The sequence below is a fragment of the Lacerta agilis genome, chromosome 4 (genome assembly GCF_009819535.1).
Source record: "Lacerta agilis isolate rLacAgi1 chromosome 4, rLacAgi1.pri, whole genome shotgun sequence".
Lineage (NCBI taxonomy): Eukaryota > Metazoa > Chordata > Lepidosauria > Squamata > Lacertidae > Lacerta > Lacerta agilis.
The window spans coordinates 8875512-8893907 of record NC_046315.1 but is presented as its reverse complement, the minus strand read 5'-3'; the positions used below and the strand labels follow the sequence as shown (position 1 = coordinate 8893907).

General features: G+C 47.5%; 1 protein-coding gene across 1 annotated transcript in view; it reads right to left on the bottom strand.

Moving 5' to 3' along the window:
• Positions 1–485: 485 nt before the first annotated feature.
• The window catches only part of MYO7A (myosin VIIA), a 116056-nt gene continuing 98145 nt past the window's right edge, over positions 486–18396 (bottom strand). Inside the window, exons 38-48 of the mRNA XM_033146002.1 lie at positions 17376–17529; positions 16029–16184; positions 13926–14031; positions 12965–13078; positions 11969–12056; positions 10838–10944; positions 10031–10216; positions 5541–5657; positions 4113–4196; positions 2478–2597; positions 486–861 (exon numbers count right to left, since the gene is read on the bottom strand). Of these exons, the coding sequence (XP_033001893.1) occupies positions 772–861; positions 2478–2597; positions 4113–4196; positions 5541–5657; positions 10031–10216; positions 10838–10944; positions 11969–12056; positions 12965–13078; positions 13926–14031; positions 16029–16184; positions 17376–17529 (1322 nt within the window). The 3' untranslated portion in view covers positions 486–771. The remainder of the gene's footprint in view (positions 862–2477; positions 2598–4112; positions 4197–5540; positions 5658–10030; positions 10217–10837; positions 10945–11968; positions 12057–12964; positions 13079–13925; positions 14032–16028; positions 16185–17375; positions 17530–18396) is intronic.

Here is an 18396-nt window from a genome sequence, read left to right as displayed (position 1 = left end):
TATGTTGAATAAATAAAAGGAATACGAAACAAACAGCCATCAAAACCAAACCTCCTTAAATAAGTCCAGCTATTGCACATTTAAGCATTTCACACACACACCCCCTCAGAGTTCGTTAAATCTCAAGTCAATTTATGCTTTTGCCCTTCGGGTTACGATTATTTTTTTGTTTCCTTTTGTGAAATGTGCCTTCCTCTCCTCAGCCTTATAACATTTCATTTTGAAAACAAGCAAAGAAAAACTATTTCGCTTCTCATCTTCCGAAAAGAAAAGAAAAAAAAAGAGAAAGAAGAACGAAAGCCCGAACCCACTAGAGTTTTATGAGATCATTCCGTTTCTGGCACGGGTCGGAGTCCAACCATCTCGTCGCCGGTAATTTGTTTCAAAGGCCTTAAAAGAAGCAGCACGGAGCTTTTCCCCCCACACGGTCCTTGGCGAGTCCTGCCATTTTGGTTCCAATTTTAAAATAAAAAAAACACGCCGGAGTTTTGCTGTAGCCTCAGCGTGACGGCAGATGCGCTGAGGCTTAAATCCAGGAGCGTGGAGAGGAAAGGGGAGGCGACGCGAAGGCTGTTCTCACAGATAGTCATCCTCGCTCGAAGGGGACGTCAGCCCACAGTCCTCGGAATCGGAGTCTGACATGCTTTCGGAAGGAGTCCGGCTCATCTTCCACACGTGGGTGGAGAAGGTCTTCCCCCAGCTGCAGGGGTAACCCACAGTCCTCAGCCGACAGAGTAACTCCAGGCCAAGAGGCCCGCGGCTCCTCTCACATCACTTGCTGCCTTTCGTGCTCCTCTGTTTGCTCATCGCCGTCAGCATCTGGCTGATGTAAGACGTCAGGAGATCGTCCATCTTGTAGCCCTGAGGGAAGAGTCGAGAGGGACAGGGTTGACACACCCCGATGGCGCACACACCCCAGTACGTTTCCAAGCACCATTCAAATTGTCGGTGCTGACCTTGAAAAGCCCTAAACGGCCTCGGCCCAGTAGACCTGAAGGAGCGTCTCCACCCCCATCGTTCAGCCTGGACACTGAGGTCCAGCTCTGAGGGCCTTCTGGCGGTTCCCTCCCTGCGAGAAGTGAAGTTACAGGGAACCAGGCAGAGGGCCTTCTTGGTGGTGGCGCCCACCCTGTGGAACGCCCTCCCATCAGATTCAAGGAAATAAACAACTACCTGGCTTTTAGAAGACATCTGAAGGCAGCCCTGTTTAGGGAAGTTTTTAATGTTTGATGTTTTATTGTGTTTTTAATATTCTGTTGGGAGCTGCCCAGAGTGGCTGGGGAAACCCAGCCAGATGGGCAGGGTATAAGTAATAAATAACAACAACAACAACAACAACAACAACAACAACAACAACAACATCTCCTCCTCCTCCTCCTCCTCCTCCTCCTCCTCCTCCTCCTTGGGTGGGATCCTTCTTTCCAACCTCAGGCATCAAGTGGGGTCCTGGATGTGGCCCCCCAAACCTCCCCAGCTGGCCCTCAGAATTTTCCTCAAGCCACCACCCTGTCTGACACTCCGAGTGTTTACCCTGGTTGACATTTCTCCTTGAACGTGGCTGGAATGTGGCCTTACAAGGAAGCAGGCAACCTAATTTGCACACTTTCCATACCCTCTAACATTCCTCCGATGAAAATAGGGACATCCTGCCCGGTAATAATATTAATTATAATTTTATTATTTATAGTCTGCCCATCTGACTGAGTTGCCCCAGTCTGGGCGGCTTCCAACATCTATAAAAACATAATAAACTTTTTTAAAAACCTTCCCTATTCAGGGCTAACTTCAGGTGTCTTGAAAAGGCTGTATAGTTACCGATCTCCTTGGCTCGGGGGTCACATAACTCTATACCCTCCAACATTTCTCCGGTGGAAATAGGGGCGTCCTAAGCAAAAGTGGGACCTTCTGGGTTCAAATCAGAAACCAGGACAGCTTCTGTAAATCCATGACTGTCCCTGGAAAGCAGGGACACTTGGAGGGGCGGACATTTTCTTAGGAGTCAGGTTGCAGGAGAAAAGGGAGCTCTGCTCTGAAGGCTGTCGGGGGGAGTACCCCACACTTCTGGTGGGGTGCCATCGTGGCTGTTCCCCCACCTGCGCTGCACGCCACGCCCCCAGGACACACGCCACGCCACGCCCACACCTGTTCTCCGCCCCCCCAGTGCCGGAGCATGAAGCTCTGCCACTGGTTGTGGGGCTGGATCCGGCCAGAATTCCACATCATCTCCCCACCACCTCGGGGACCAGGTTTGGCAGGGAGGCGGTGCCACCGACCTGCCAGTCACCTGACATCGCAATGGCACCAGGCGGCCATTTTAAAACTCAACTCGTGCAGGCCAACAAAGCATGACCAACAGCGGATGTCCAAGGTCTTGGAGGAGCTGAGTACAGGGGGTTTCTGAAGCTCCACAGCCTGAAGGTCCATTTCCCTCCGCATTTGGGAACTGTGCGCGCCTGGAAGCATTTTGGGCGACTTACCAGCGAAGTCTCGCAGAGCAGCTTGCTCCCCCGCACCAGGTTGCCGATGGTGATGTGGAAATAGGTATTGCCGCTGCTCCAGTTGGAGATCTTTGTGAAAGGGTGCGTGATGAGAATATCCTGGGGACACGGGGAAGGAAGTCAGGAGTGTCACCACCACAGACCCGACTCTGGACCCTGTTGTCAGTATTTTCATCCCTCCCATTGCCAGGATCACCAGATCATGTTTGTTTTGCTTTCTGTCTGTGAGAAAGGAGGGGGCGGAAACCACTTCTCCTCCAGCCTCCATCTCCAGTGCTGTGTGGGATTTCTTTGATCTGTCTAGAGACAGGATGGCAGGATGAGAGAGCTGTTTCTCTCATACATGTTTGTTACGTTCTTTTATTTGTTTAATCAGTCCACTGCACCAGGACCTATTCCTCGGGAATGCTGTGTTGCTGTTCCTGCGTTCCTGTGATCGGAGGGTCAGAGAAGGTGCTCCCGACACCCAGCCCATGGAGGCGCAGATGAAGTGGGCTGACCATGGGTGTACGGAAACCTGTCTCCCCACTCCATCAACCCAGCCTTCAGCAACTCCATGGAAACAAGGGATCCACCACACAGGGCCACGGGAGGCTTAGACAGGACACTCAATGGTAGAGCCGGGGGGAAATCATTTGCCTCAGTCTGCATCTTAATCTGGACATACCTCATCTGCACTTCCTGAAATGATCTGTGAAACCCACATTTCTCCAGGTTTTGTGATGCAGTTCTCCATGCAAAAGTGGTATATAAATATGTGAACATTAGGCATTGGCTGGTGGGCATCTGTCTGTCTCGAGACACAATGGAGTGCACCTCTGGCGGTGAAGTCAAACCACGGCCTTAGCAGTGCCAAAGTGAGCTCCCCGGGTGCAAGCCTGGGGAGTTTTGGTGCAAAATGTGCATAAAAATGCATATATTGGTGAAATTGAGATATAAAAATGCGTTGCATTAGGGGAAATTGCATACGAGAATGTGCGTTCAATTCATCAAAATACTGATGAATTTTCGGGACTCGGAGGACGTGAAAAGCAGCAATCACAAAGTGATGCAGAAATGCGTTGAACTGAAGCGGGCACATTTAGCCATCTCTAGTCAGTGGTAGAGCTCAGGGGAAAGCCCCTAGGTTCCATCTCATCATCTACTACATCAGGGGTCGGCAACGTGTGGCCCGTGGGCTGGATCTGGCCCACGAAGACCGTTTTACCAGCCCACGAGCCACCCCCGAACCGAGCTGCCCTCTCGGTGATACCCCGCGCACTGCGCTAAACTGAATGGCGACGAAAATCGCTTCTGCGCATGCCCAGATGCCGAAAATCGCTTCTGCGCAGGTGCGATTTCCGGCATTTGGGCATGTGCAGAAGCGATTTCCGGTGCCGTGGACATGCGCAGACACGATTTCCAGCATTGCGCTGTACCGGCCCGGCCCACGTATGATCTCCACAGGAGTGATCCGGCCCATGGCTAGTAAGCCTTGCCGACCCCTGTACTACATCATGTTTGTCAAAGTTTTTGGCTGCAGGCTGACTTTGACAGATGGGCAGGGCAACACACCCATACTTTGCATGGGTGGCAGAGAAGCTTCAGGGAAGCTGCATGAAAGACTTGCCTTACCTTGGTTTTGCGATCAATGAGGCTGACACCGTGCTTGTTGATGGCGATCAGGAGGAGTTCTGGGTAATTTGGATCAGTTGTTTGCTGTTTAGAGTGCAAAGGTTGAGATATGTTAAAGGACTAGGGGTGGGGGGTGGGGTGAGAATGATATGCACATGCAAAGCAGCCTGCCTCTCTCATTTTTTTAAAAAAGACAAGGGGTTTTTGTGTGTTGCTTTTTCACTGTGTGATGCCAAAAAATTGTCTGTGTTTCATTTGTTTGGCGTGTGCATGTAGATGTTTTGTCTTGTTTTCTGGCTGGGGGGGTGGACACACACTGCCTGCTTCAATTCTGTGGCATGGCAGAGGGCCTTTTTGGTGGTGGCGCCTGCCCTGTGGAACGCCCTCCCATCAGATGTCAAGGAAATAAACAACTATCTGACTTTTAGAAGACATCTCAAGGCAGCCCTTTTTAGGGAAGTTTTTAATGTTTGGTGTTTTATCGTGTATTTAATATTTTGTTGGGAGCACATACAACAATTCAAAGATTGGGGACCCCAGGCTGCCCGTCTAGTAAATGATTGGGTTTCATTTGTTTATTTAATAAAATTTATTCTCCCCTTGATTGTTAACAAAAAGGGGAAAAAAGAAAACACCTCAAAGTGGTTTACAAACAAGAAAACAGTATAATCAAAGGGGGGAAAATCACAACCCTACTTTAAAACATACACAAGGTAAAGCAGATTAACATCACCTCCACTCTCTAAGCATCAGGGTAAAGGTAAAGGTAAAAGGTAAAGGGACCCCTGACCATTAGGTCCAGTCACGGACGACTCTGGGGTTGCGGCGCTCATCTCGCTTTACTGACCGAGGAAGCCGGCGTACAGCTTCCGGGTCATGTGGCCAGCATGACTAAGCCGCTTCTGGCAAACCAGAGCAGCGCACGGAAACGCCGTTTACCTTCCCACTGGAGCGGTACCTATTTATCTACTTGCACTTTGACGTGCTTTCGAACTGCTAGGTTGGCAGGAGCTGGGACCCGGCAATGGGAGCTCACCCCATTGCGGGGATTCGAACCGCCGACCTTCTGATCGGCAAGCCCTAGGATCTGTGGTTTAACCCACAGCGCCACCCGCAATCAGGGTAGGCTTGTCTAAACGGGAATGTTCTTTGTAGGCACTGAATAAGTGTACAGTGAAAGCGCCATCTTGATCTTAATAGGCAGGGAGTTCCAAAGAGTAGATGCTGCCACCGTAAACCATCTACTGATTTATCTGCTTTTATATTATTTTTATTACTTGTACCACGCTCCGGGGAGTATGAACAAGAGGCAAAAATACAGATTTTGTCACTAAAATAAGCAAGCAAGCAAGCCAATATTTCTGATGCCCATGTTCCACCCTAGATCCCTGGACCCTCCAGATGACATAAAGAAGGACCCATCTCTACCTTCACTTCGAAGAAAGCAGATCCAAACGTAGGCCACTTGAATACAATCTTCAGGAAGGCAAGCTTGGCTTCTTCTCTCGTTTTGCCAGCGTGCTTGTTGAAATAGGCCACAATGGACTGCACAGAAAGAGTAAAATACATTTTGGTTTATCGGGTCCTCCGTTAAAAGAGGGCACGTGTTGCGGTGCGACCGCCAACCCGACCCAGTGTTGTGGGAGGCAATTGGAAATCATGGCCACAACCCCTGATAGGTCGGTCCCGTGTTGCTGGGGTGAAATCTCACCAATGGGGTGTCGTAAAATACAGCAACGCGGGACCTATTTAAGCCCATGCGAGGCTGCTGACCTTCCTGTTTGGGAAGACCCACCCACCTCACCCTATATTTAGGGTTTGTGCTTGACCTTGCTATGCCGTTGTGTGTCGTCTGTCGTTGGGACAGGGGCACGGCAGGAATTTCCCCCACTTGACCGATTGGCTGGTGCCATTTGGGTTTCGCCTGCCGCATAGCAAATAGTCACAACTTGTAAGTTGCGGATAGGCTCTGGTTCAGGTGAAAGGCGTGGCATGTCATATGGCCACGCCTATGCAAATGCAGGATATTCCGGTACAGGAATCCAGGGACTCATTGGTTTGTCGGTCCCCGAAAGGGGTCCGGCCGGTGCCCGAGTCCCGGGGACATCAGGACAGCTGATATGTACCCCTACCAGCAGCTGTCCCTGGTGTTCATCCTTGTCTGTCCTACGAACATGGCTCTGGGACAGGTCTGCCTGCAAGGGTGCAGGGAGATAGTCAAATTAGAACCTATGCAACCACTCACTTGGTTGTAATCAATAAAGTTGTGGCTTAAATTCTGCCAAAAACCAAACCAAATATCTGTCTCTTGTGTGAATTTATTTGGGGAAGGTTAAAGGTCTAAACATGCAACTCATTTTTCTAAATTTGAACTTCAGTTCCCCACATTTCCTCCACATCAATTTGTGATTATTAATTTGGGGCGAAATTCTAATTTTGGAAGGAGTTAATTAGCTAACCTGTATATATTTACCTGAATGTATTGTTAGTCCAGTGAATGTATTAAGTATAAAAGAAGTTTTTAAGCTTTTCAGTATGAAACTGCTCTGTAAAGCTGTGAACTCTGATCTGCATTGCACTGGCAAATGATGACTAAGTGTCTGGAGATAACAGTAGACAGTAGAGCTGTCCTTGTGCAGAGAGGAACTGTTGCCTAGGTCAAGAGATAGGGTGGCCTTGCTGGAGTGCGCATGAGTTTAGCCCAACTCTGGGGTAAATGTCCTTTTGCCTTATATGTAAAACAGGAAATGTACAACAGGAAATGGACAAGAGGAAGAGCCAGGGAACTGTCTATAACAGGGGTCTGCAACCTTTAAGACCAAAAGAGCCACTTGGACCCATTTCCGAAGGGGGAAAAAAACCTGGGAGCCGCAAAACCATTGCGACATTTAAAACAAATATAACACTGCATTTTATTTTTAAAAATCCGATTTAAATAAAAAAAATCCTACTTAAATAAAAAAATCCTATTTAAATAAAAAAATCTGATTTAAATAAAAAAAATCCATTTTTTTTTAATCATTCATTTTTATCCACCCTGGGGACCACTACCAGGTCACAGCCTGATCCAAGGTGGGTTGCAACAGCATACAAATATTTGATTTGTTTTTTGTTTTTTAAATGAGTCCTCAACTGCACACTTGTGTTAAATGTTTGTCCCATGTCTAATTGAAGACTGCTGGCTTTTACAATAATCTTAGTGTCTTTTACTCTTAATATTTCAGACCAGAGGCTATGTTCACCTCTTCCAACCTCCTCTCTTGCTAAATAAAGCACAGAATTGCACCAGAGAAGCCTGTGATGTTTGTGCTGACTTCCATACAGGTGGCTGTAGTAGTTCGTAGTGTTCAAACCTTTTTAGGGGAGTTCCCTGCCCCCTTAATGACAATGGCGATAGATTTTGCACATGAACACAGATCCAAGTTAGGACTCCTCTCTTCCACGCCAACAGGTGCTTTGTCAAGGCTCCCCTAACACACACTCAGGACAGAGGAAAAACTGCAAAACGTCCCGGCCTTGCTCCGGGGCGGAGAGAGACGCGCGCCCGCGAGAGCACGGTCTGATGCTGCGAGCGGAACCAGGAGCGAAGGAGGCAGCGGCAGGGAAACAGGCGCCGCTTCCTCGACCATTTTTAAAAAGAGGGCTTCCCCCCTTGCCCTCGCCTGCCACCCGCCGCCCCTGGCCCAGCCCACAGCTGCCTACCTCGTCGTCGCCTCAACGCAGCAGCCAGCAGCCTTCCGAGAGGAACCGCGGCCAGCCCGCCCCTGCGGTCCCATGACCCAGCCGAGGAGTCCTGGCCTCCAGTGCCCGTGCGGGCACGCGTCCGAAGGCTCCCTTCCTGCCCCCATCCTGTCCCACCTCCCAGGTGCCTCTGGATGCCGCGGGGTCCCACATAGCTGCCAACCCAGGAGCTCCCCTGTCCGCCCCAAGGCCGCCTCCCACGCTAGGAAGACTCCCGGAGCTGGGCAGGGTTGGTCCCGCCAGGCAGGCTTGGGGGGGGCGGCCTCTCCCATGGACGCCTGCTTCGGAGGCGGAGGCGGGGTCTTCAAAGTTCCCCCTCCCGCTCGCCCAGCTCCATCTCTTCCCGAAGGAGCGCGCGCGCCTCAGGCGCGCTCCCCGCCAGAGCCCTCAGCTGAGCTGCGCCACCTCTACTGCGTCCCCACCGCCTCCGAGCCCTGCTGCCCCGCTGTTCAAGGCCATGTGATCCTGGGTACGCCCCTGAGCAGCGCCCTCAGCCTCCGGAGGGCGGGCCGCCGGCCAGCTGGAGGGCGGTCGCTTCCGCTGGCCAGCTGGAGAAGTGGGCGGGCGTATCTGCCCCGGAGTCCCAGAGCCGCGGCAGCTGTGTAAAAGAGCCGCATGCGGCTCCGGAGCTGCAGGTTGCTGACCCCCGGTCTATAAGAACTGTCTGGAAATTGGCTAGTTTTGTACTTGCTTGGATGTCTGAACACCGCAGTACCTCTGCATGCAGAATAATAAATCTTTCTCTCTCTGAAGCCAGAAGCCTCAGGTGTTTTTCTGCTTCCATGTTTTCTCACCGGGCACAACAATGGGAACCCGTAGGGGCAAATAAGGCTCCAATTTTAATGCAATTTTGCATCAAGTTCACTTTTTGCAAAGCAATTGTCCATAACCAATGCATTTCATATACATTTATTTGCACATTTCACCCTTGTATATGCATTTTTGTGCATGATAGTTCAGTTGTGATTCCTGCATTGCAGCGGGGGGTGGACTAGACGACCCTTTGGGTCCCTTAGCGTTCTAAGATACTATGATTCTATGATTCACTGCACTGGGGGAAAAACAGAGAAGTGCTGATTTAAAAGGATGTCTGTGTTTCAGTTTGTGTACTGTTTCGAAAAGTGAGAATCAGGGATGTTTGCATTTAAATGCAAACCGAACTGAATTCTACCTCCATCTCAACAAGCAATCAAGGACACCAACCACATAATTTGTGTGCAATTTAAATGATGTTAGAGATCTGGGGTTTTTGACCTGGGACAGTGCTTGATTTACATATAAGCTAAACAAGCTATAGCTTAGGGCCCCACTCTCTTGGGCCCCCCCCAAAAAAAATTAAGGGGAAAAAACTGGATGTACATTTCCAAAATATAAGGAAAAAACCAAATAGAATAAAACCTACATGCAGCAACAGTGTTTTGTGTTGTGTAGGCTCCTATGATGTAAGTCATGGGCCCCACCTGCTAGCCTGCTCCCTAAAATATCACTGGTTTGCTCATTTCTATATATACAGGTGAAACTCGAAAAATTAGAATATTGTGGAAAGGTTCATTTCTTTCAGTAATTCAACTTAAAAGGTGAAAGTAATATATGAGATAGACTCATGACATGCAAAGCGAGATATGTCAAGCCTTTATTTGTTATAATTGTGGTGATTATGGCGTACAGCTGATGAGAACCCCAAACTAACAATTTCAACTTTGGGGTTTTCATCAGCTGTGCGCCATAATCATCACAATTATAACAAACAAAGGCTTGACGTATCTCGCTTTGCATGTCATGTGTCTATCTCATATATTAAACTCCAGAAGCTAATGAAAACAATTGCTAATTTTTCTAATTTTTCGAGTTTCACCTGTAGGCTGCTTACATTCTACATGGACTGTTTGCATGGCAACATTTGCAAATGGCTTTAGATACCTATTAGGCCCATAAATTACCATCTAGCATATATCCAACACAAAAAACAGCGACATTCTGTTGTTGACAAAGGACAGCTGGACATATAAAGGGCCCCATTACCTTCAGTAGCTTAGGGCCTCATCAAACCTAAATCCAGCCCTGATCAGGGAGCTGGCATTGCTGCAGAAGACATGCATGTAGGAAGGAAAGGGTGGAAAGTGGGGCGCAACTGGGACATTGGGGTGGGGGTGGGGGGGTTGCCGGAGAAGACCTACCCTCTTCCAGTCATCTGGAGACAGCTGCCGAATGAGAGACTCAGGCACCAGCTCCTTGAGGAGTTTAGGAATGGTGGGGAAATAGGACTTATCATCTTCAAACTTCACCCTATAGATGAGGGCCCCGAGTTGCAGGACCTCCTCCCTCGAGCATTTATGGTAGCCGCGAAGGTACTTTGGTAATTCCTGCAACAGAGCGAGAGAGAAAGACAGAGAGAGAGAACATTTTGTAAAGTCACACCAGCAAAAAACACGACTCTGCCCATAGAGATGGAGCTCACCCCGTCGTGGGGATTCGAACCGCCGACCTTCTGACCGGCAAGCCCTAGGCTCTGTGGTTTAGACCACAGCGCCACCTGTGTCCCTTGCTTAGAGAACGGCATCGCAATACTCAGAGACATGCAGATTCCCAATAACAGGTACATTATAGTTTGCATATCATTTCAGGATGCGCAAACTAGGCGGGTTTGCGTCAAAATGTGAACGGAACCAAATTCAACCCCGCAGCTCGTTGCTGCTCTCCGACTCCCAGCATTGGTTGCCCGAGGCAGCCGCCTCGCTTTACCCAACGATAGAGCCGGCCTTGATAGAGTCCTTTTTGTTGTTATCTTTCCTGGAGTCCCTGGGGAAGGTGCCATGTTGAAAGGTGCTCAGCAAATGCACCTGCCAATCATCTATTCGATTTGAGCTACGTTCGGAGGCCTTGCTTGCTTTGGGTCCCCCCCCCCCCCCGGGCTTCAAGTTCCCTTGGTGTTGCTGTTCCTCACTCAGAGGCTGGGGTTCCGCATGTTTGGTGAAAGGTAATACCTGATAATAGTGGAATATGGAGTCGGCCATCGAATCCTTTCCAGGCACAGTGTTTGTCCACAGCTTTTTCATGAAGAACACTTGGTAGGTGAGAGAAGGCACTATCCCTGCCCAAAGAAATCATGGCAAAATTAAGGTAGGAAGTCGCTGTGCACTCCAGGGCAACGTACTGTATGTGGAACGACAGACTAGTTCTCCCTGAGGTCAGGGCTGGAGAACGTTAGACAGGAATCTGTAAACCAGACCATTTTGCTTTGCTCCCTTTGTCACTTTTCCAACCTTAAATTTGGCTCTGTGCACTTCCACATCAGCTTGCCATTAAAAAAAAAATCAAAGTTCTCGTGAAAATTCATCAGTGAATCTGATACATGCGGCTTTCCCTAATATACCCATCTTTGCATGCAGCTGTGCCAAATATTCCCATTTTTGCACACATTTCCCACTAATATAATGCATTTTTGCATTGCATTTTTCTTCACGTTACTTGGCTGCAGAATTGCACTGCAAAATCTGGAAAACCACCCTGAGATCTACGGATGAAGAGCAGTATACAAATTATAATAATAATAATACCAATGATGATGATGATGATGTGTGAATTGGTTTGGGAATTGCAAAATAGGCACGTTTGCCTTTTAAATGCGACCTGAACTGAATTTCTCCCCCATTGGTGGACAGTGACGTGAAGGAATGCTCTTACACACACACACACACACACACACACACACACACAGTAGGTAGATAGATAGATAGATCCTTGCATGTAGAAAACTAGCATGTCAGGGAGAAGGGTTCTAGTTCCAGCCTCAAAAGAGCAGGCAGTCATGAATTACTGTGGTGTAGTGATTAGAGTGTTGGCCTATGACCTGGGAGACCAGGGTTCGAATCCCAATCTGCCGTGCTGCTCACTGGGAGACTTTGGTCCAATCTTAGCCTAACCTACTTCACTGGGCTGTTGTGGAGATAAAATCGGAGAACCATGCACACCGTTTTGACCTCCTTTGAGGAAAAGGTGGCGGATACATATATTTTAAAAAATGTGATAAACAAGACTGACATTTCCATCAGGCTATTAAGATTAAGTGCTTTCCAAATGAAAGGACACAGGCAATTAATTATACAGGCATTTACCATCTTTTGGGGGTCTGGCTTTCTTGATCCAGTCTGTCAGGTGCCTGACAAAGTCAAAGAAGAAGTCCCCTTCAGGTACGCTGATGACCTGGAAGAAAACATGGCAATGAACCAACGGCAAAGCAGCCTGCAGTTCCACTTGCCAAGCGATTCGCAACCTGCTGATTTATGCTGATTTTGCAAGATGCTCAGGCTGGGGCTTTGGTGAGCCTGCGTGGAAAAAGCATTTTTACAGCGGAGGGGTAGCCAGCCCCCAAGGATGCTGAGATACCTTGGGCTCATGGATGGCCAACTGCAAGGATATTCTTGGACAACCTTTTCAACTGCTCCATCTGCCCCAGCAATCCCCCTGAATTAAGCCTGGAGGAAGGGAAAGGAATGTCACCTGTTGGCTCTTCGGTGGAAATATCTCCTTTCTTTTTCAATACTTATTTCCTCTGACACCACATTATTAACAATAATCTTTGCTCTTTGTTCAAAATATATTGCATTCAGTCCATTCAAAAACTTACTTCCCACCTCCATTTTCTGCAAATTTTGTTTCATAAATTTCCAAGATATATTGTCAAAGGCCTTCTCTGCGTCTATAAACATCAGAATAGCACTTGTATTGATTCTCTTGTCTAGTCTTTCTAGTATATCCACTAAATTTCTAATATTTCCATTCATATGTCTTCCAGGCAAAAAACCTGCTTGATCATTGTGGATATACTCTTTCATTACTCCTTTCAACCTTTCAGCCAATATACTTGCAAATATTTTATAATCCACGTTCAATAAGGAGATTGGTCGGTAATTTCTCATTTGGGTTTTGTCTGTATCTGGTGTTGGTATCAGAGTGATGTAAGCCTCTTTCCACGACTCCGGTGCCCTTTCCCCCTCTCCGGTGGTAATATCTAAGCCCATGCCGCAATGGGGATTTGTATGATTCCAGCCGGGGAAGCTGTCCATAACCCTCTGATATAATGCCAAATGAAGCCCCGGCCGTCCACTCACCTTGTCAGAGATTTTGACAAAGAGGCTGAAACCCTCCGATGACTTAAGCAGCAGCCGGTTGGAGATGTTCTGGCAGAAGTCCTTGGCTTTCGTGCTGGATTCCACTTCAAACGCCTGCCAAATTTTTTTTTAAATATTAATTTTAAAAAGGAGCAGGAACTTGAGAAGGTTGTGGTGCTTAAGGCCTGAGACCTTATTTATTTATTTCGTTTAATGCCGACATCATACTGGGGGTGGGGGTGGTATTGTTTTCATTTGTCGCTCTGGCCTGTGTTTTTATAGCGTAAACTGCCCCGTGATCCTTGGCTGAAGGACGGTATGGAAATTTAATAAATGAAGATGAAAATGACATGGGCTTCTAAGCGGTTTGCAAACTATTAAAAGCAAGCAAATAATGATTTTATTACATTTGTATTCGGCCCTAAACCTGTAGATCTCAGGGTGGTCCATAATATGAAATTGCAATTTAAACAACAACATGGAATACATGATAAAAAATAAAAAGAAAGGCAACCCAATAGGCCCCCCCTCATTGCAACAATGCAATATAAGCTCCCTTCTTTAAAATATGCAATAAAACAATCCCATTAAAACAAGAAAATGATCACCCAGTCCTGCTTCTCATCTGTAGAAACCTGAACCCAGCATCTTCCTTGACTGAAGATACTCTTAACAGCACTGTTCCCAAACCACAGACTACAGCGTCTCCACAGGCTGTGGCCTTGCTTATTTTGTCCAATTCCACCCCCACCCCCCATAGCTGTTAACTTTCCCCTTTTCTTGAGAGGAATCCTATTCGGAATAAGGGAATTTCCCTTTAAAAAAAAAGGGGGAAAGTTGACAGCTATGTCCCCCCCTCCCTTTTCTTTTCTTTTCTTTTCTTTTCTTTTCTTTTCTTTCCTTTCCTTTCCTTTCCTTTCCTTTCCTTTCCTTTTTTTTTTTTTTTTTTTTTTGCTTTTACCTCATCTGTGTCATCTGGGAAGTACACTTTATGGAAAATCTGAGTTGTTTTGTGCTGAATTGCCTCGACTTCTACCAGATGGGGCGGATACTTCCGAGATCCATTCCTGAAAAACAAAACAAAACAAAAAAACTTGCTATAGAGCATAGCTTGGGGGGGCACCTCTTTATTTACCGTATTTTTTGCTCCATAAAACACACTTTTTTCCTCCTAAAAAGTAAGGGGAAATATCTGTGTGTCTTATGGAGCGAATGGTGGTCCCTGGAGCTGAATTGCCCATGGGCCAAAAGAGGATCATGCTTTTTATTTTACAAAGAGAAAAGGGGGTGTTGAAAGGACCCCGCTCAGCAGCTGATCAGCAAGAGATCGGGAGAGAGATAAGAGTCCCTGGCTCCCTTTCAGCCCCGCCCTCCATTGTTGAATGTGCTGCAGAGGGAGGTTGTTTGTTTCCCCAGCGTCATGTGACTGACTGGCTGATTAGATTATCTGTCTGGAAACTGTAGAAAAGGCTCCCTTCCCTTTAGAAGCTGCAGAAATGTGAGTTCAACCCCATAAAAATGGGGCTTTTCCTCTTTGCTTTCCCCCCTTTGCAAAAAAGCTGCAAAACTTTTAGCTGATCCTCAAAAAACAGGGTTTTCCCCTTTGCAAAAAAAGCTGCAAAACTTTTAGTTGATCCTAAAAAACCCCCCAGGGCTTTTAGAGGAGGAAAACTAGAAAAATAATTTTTTCCTTGTTTCCTCCTCTAAAAATGAGGTGCGCCCTATGGTCCGGTGCACCCTATTGGAGCGAAAAATATGGTATTTATTTTAAATTACTTAATGTATTTAATATATCCTTTTTCTCAAGCTGGGAATCAAGGCAGCTTCCAACATTTAAAAACATCACTTATGAAACACAAAGCAATAAAAAACAAACCAGGGCAGTCGTACCTTGGAAGGCGAACGGAATCCGTTCCGGAAGTCTGTTCGACTTCCGAAACATTTGGAAATCAAAGTGTTTTAGTGGCCCAAAGGGCCATAATGAATGTGATAATGTGAACCCCTATAAATCTTAGAATATGCTTCTAATAGAGAAGTTGTGGTAACCTGTTGCTTTAAGAAACTGATGATTTGGCAAGATGCCGTCCCCCACTGGGACAGAAGGACAGCAAATGCAGCGGTACCTCGCAAGACGAATGCCTCGCTAGACGAAAAACTCGCTAGACGAAAGGCATTCGCTAACAAAAGGGTGACTCGCAAGATGAATTTTCCTATGACCGTGACTTCTCAAAATGAAAACGTTTTGCGATTTTTTTTCTCCGTAAAACCACACTTCCTCCGACTGTGCTTCGCAAGACGAAATTTCCGCTAGACGGCGACACTCGCGGAATGAATTAATTCCGTCTTGCGAGGCACCACTGTATGTCAATCACAAAGATACAGCTCATAAGCTAGAACATAAGTTGATGCATGTTGCAAATGGCTACACGTAACACAGGTTCCCAACATGTATGCTAACACAATGTAACAGATCACGGTGAGAATCAAAGTTTAGTTAGCAATGCTTATTGCGCATGTGTATTAAACATGAAATGAGGTAATGATGTATATGATGTATATGATTGGTGGAAATTGAAATCCTTTGTTTGAAATGTTATAAATACCCCTGCCCGGACCCTTGGGCGGGGTTGCAGTTTTGAGAAAAGATTCAACTGTAACCTATTGCTTTGCAATAAACAACAATGGACTCCTAACTCCTATTGTCTCTCAGTTTTATTGGCGTAACTCAGAAGATAAGCCATTTTTGGCTTACAACAAAAGCGCGGCTTCTGATTGGCTGCAGGATGCTCCTGCAGCCAATCGGAAGCCGCGGAAGCCCCATTGAACATTCGGCTTCCAAAAGAACGTTCAAAAACTGGAACACTCCCAGGTTTCGATCGTTCGGGAGCCAAGGCGTTCGAGATCCAAGGTACGACTGTAGTTGAAAACAACTCCAAAGAAGATCGCAGGGTCTGGGCTGGTTCGTAAGGGGAGAAGCAGCTCTGGAGGTATTGCGGTCCCAATCCTTCTGCATGCAAAGCAGCTGCTCCACCCGTGAGCTGACAGTCCCTTCCCAGCAGGTTACCTGAGCGCTTTCTGCAGCCTCTGAATGCAGTCGGTGGCAAGCAGGTGGTGCTTCCGAGACTGAACAAACCGCTGGACATGGGGCAGGAGCACGTTACTGGGGGGGAAGAGGCCCGTACACAGCCAGAGGAGCTCCCAGCCTCTCTCTTCGCTGTACCTTTCCAGCAAGAAAACAAGAGCACACGGTGAAGAAAATGTGTCACTGCAGCACAAACGCACACCGAAAGCCCATTTGTTTTCTAATTAAAAAAAAGAAAGAAATCTAAATAAATCAATCGAAAACAATTGCGTGGCGATGTCCCGACCCCCCCCCCAGTAGTAAAACAAATGACACAATATATAAAGGTAAAGGGACGCCTGACCATTAGGTCCAGTCGCGGACGACTCTCGGGTTGCGGCTCTCATCTCGCTTTAAAGGCCAAGGGAGTTGGCATACAACTTCCAGTCGTGTGGCCAGCATGACTAAGCCATTTCTGGCGAACCAGAGCAGCGCACGGAAACGCCGTTTACCTTCCCGCCAGAGCAGTACCTATTTATCTACTTGCACTCTAACGTGCTTTCGAACTGCTAGGTGGGCAAAAGCAGGGACCAAGCAACGGGAGCTCACCCCGTTGTGGGGATTTAAATCGCCGACCTTCTGATCGGCAAGCCCTAGGCTCTGTGGTTTAACCCACAGCGCCACCTGCGTCCCTTAGGACACAATATATACAGTAAGGTTAATGGGCAGAGAAAAGGCCACAACTTTATTGGTTACAGATGAAGAGTGGTATTGGCTTAGGCATTGGATCTAACCGACTATATCTGACTCCAGGCCGTCCGCTGGGAGTCCAGGAAAGGTTAACCACCAGTAGGGGGAGTCCTGCTGATGCACATCAACTAGGAGATCCCCCTGGGGTCACCAATAGGGGGCGTAACCTTAGGCCCTAACCTCCCTAGGCTTTGGACAGGGCCACCCCCCCCGAATCCATTAATGGAATACCCTTCAATATGCAGGGCAGGTGATGGCACTACCTCCCCAAGGTCGGAAAAACCACGGAGAAACCTCGGAGCTGAGGTTTCTCCCGACCGAGCAGGAGAAACCTCAGCTCCGATTAATATTAAGTAACTGATTTGATATTTAGGGTTTATCAAAGCTCAACAAAAATCTGTAGCAAAGAAAGAAATGAAAAATGAACTGCAGACATGTGGCAAAAATATTCTGCTTGCACCTGCAAGCACATTCCTGGCTGATTCAAATATGGGGAGGTAGACAGGGCAGACCTGCTACACACTGGCAGTGAATCTTTCTCTGTCCACAGAAAGTTCCACCGCAAACGTTATTCCCGCGCAGAGACGTAGAACCTCTTACTTAATGTGGTTGTCAGTGAGCTGCTTCAGAACTTGCGAGTAAATCTCATCTTTGAGCGGTTCGGCTTTCAAGGCGCCTTCAAATATTTGGTCTGTTAGCTCGTTCACCGAGCGGGTTCTTTTCGAAGGGTAGTCGCCCATATACTTCAGGATGGGTGCACAGGAAAGGTTAAGGGTACAATAACCGGAACAGGCAGGAAAAAATAAGGTAGCATTTCTACATCACTTTTCTTGCGAATATTCAAGACAGATTAAAAATCAAATTGAATCAATAGTCGTGCCTTGGTTTTCGAACAGATTAGTTCTCGAACGTTCCGGCTCCTGAACACCGCAAACCCGGAAGTAACGGTTTGAGAACTATCTTAGGAAGCTGAACGTCCGGCGGGGTTTCACGGCTTCCCATTGGCTGCAGGAGCTTCCTGCAGCCAATCAGAAGCCGTGCTTTGGTTTTTGAACGCTTTGGAAGTCAAACGGACTTCCGGAATGGATTCCATTTGACTTCCAGGGTATGACTGTGTACACCATTTGGTTGACTGGCAAAAGCAGTGTGGGAGGGTGGGGTGGGAGGGAAAGAGAAGAAGAATAGTTTGGATTTGATATCCCGCTTTATCACTACCCGAAGGAGTCTCAAAGCGGCTAACATTCTCCTTTCCCTTCCTCCCCCACAACAAACACTCTGTGAGGTGAGTGGGGCTGAGAGACTTCAGAGAAGTGTGACTAGCCCAAGGTCACCCTGCAGCTGCATGTGGAGGAGCGGAGACGCGAACCCGGTTCACCAGATTACGAGTCTACCGCTCTTAACCACTACACCACACTGGCTCATCTTTGAGCGGTTCGGCTTTCAAGGCGCCTTCAAATATTTGGTCTGTTAGCTCGTTCACCAAGGGTATTCTTTTGTCCATAATGGGAAAGAAGAGACAAGTTGGCCTGTTTGGTTAGGGCCATGAGCTCTTCAAAGCATCAACCCTGGATGTTGTGAAGTTTGTGAAGTGTAGGAAATGGTTGATCACTTTCTATGGTTT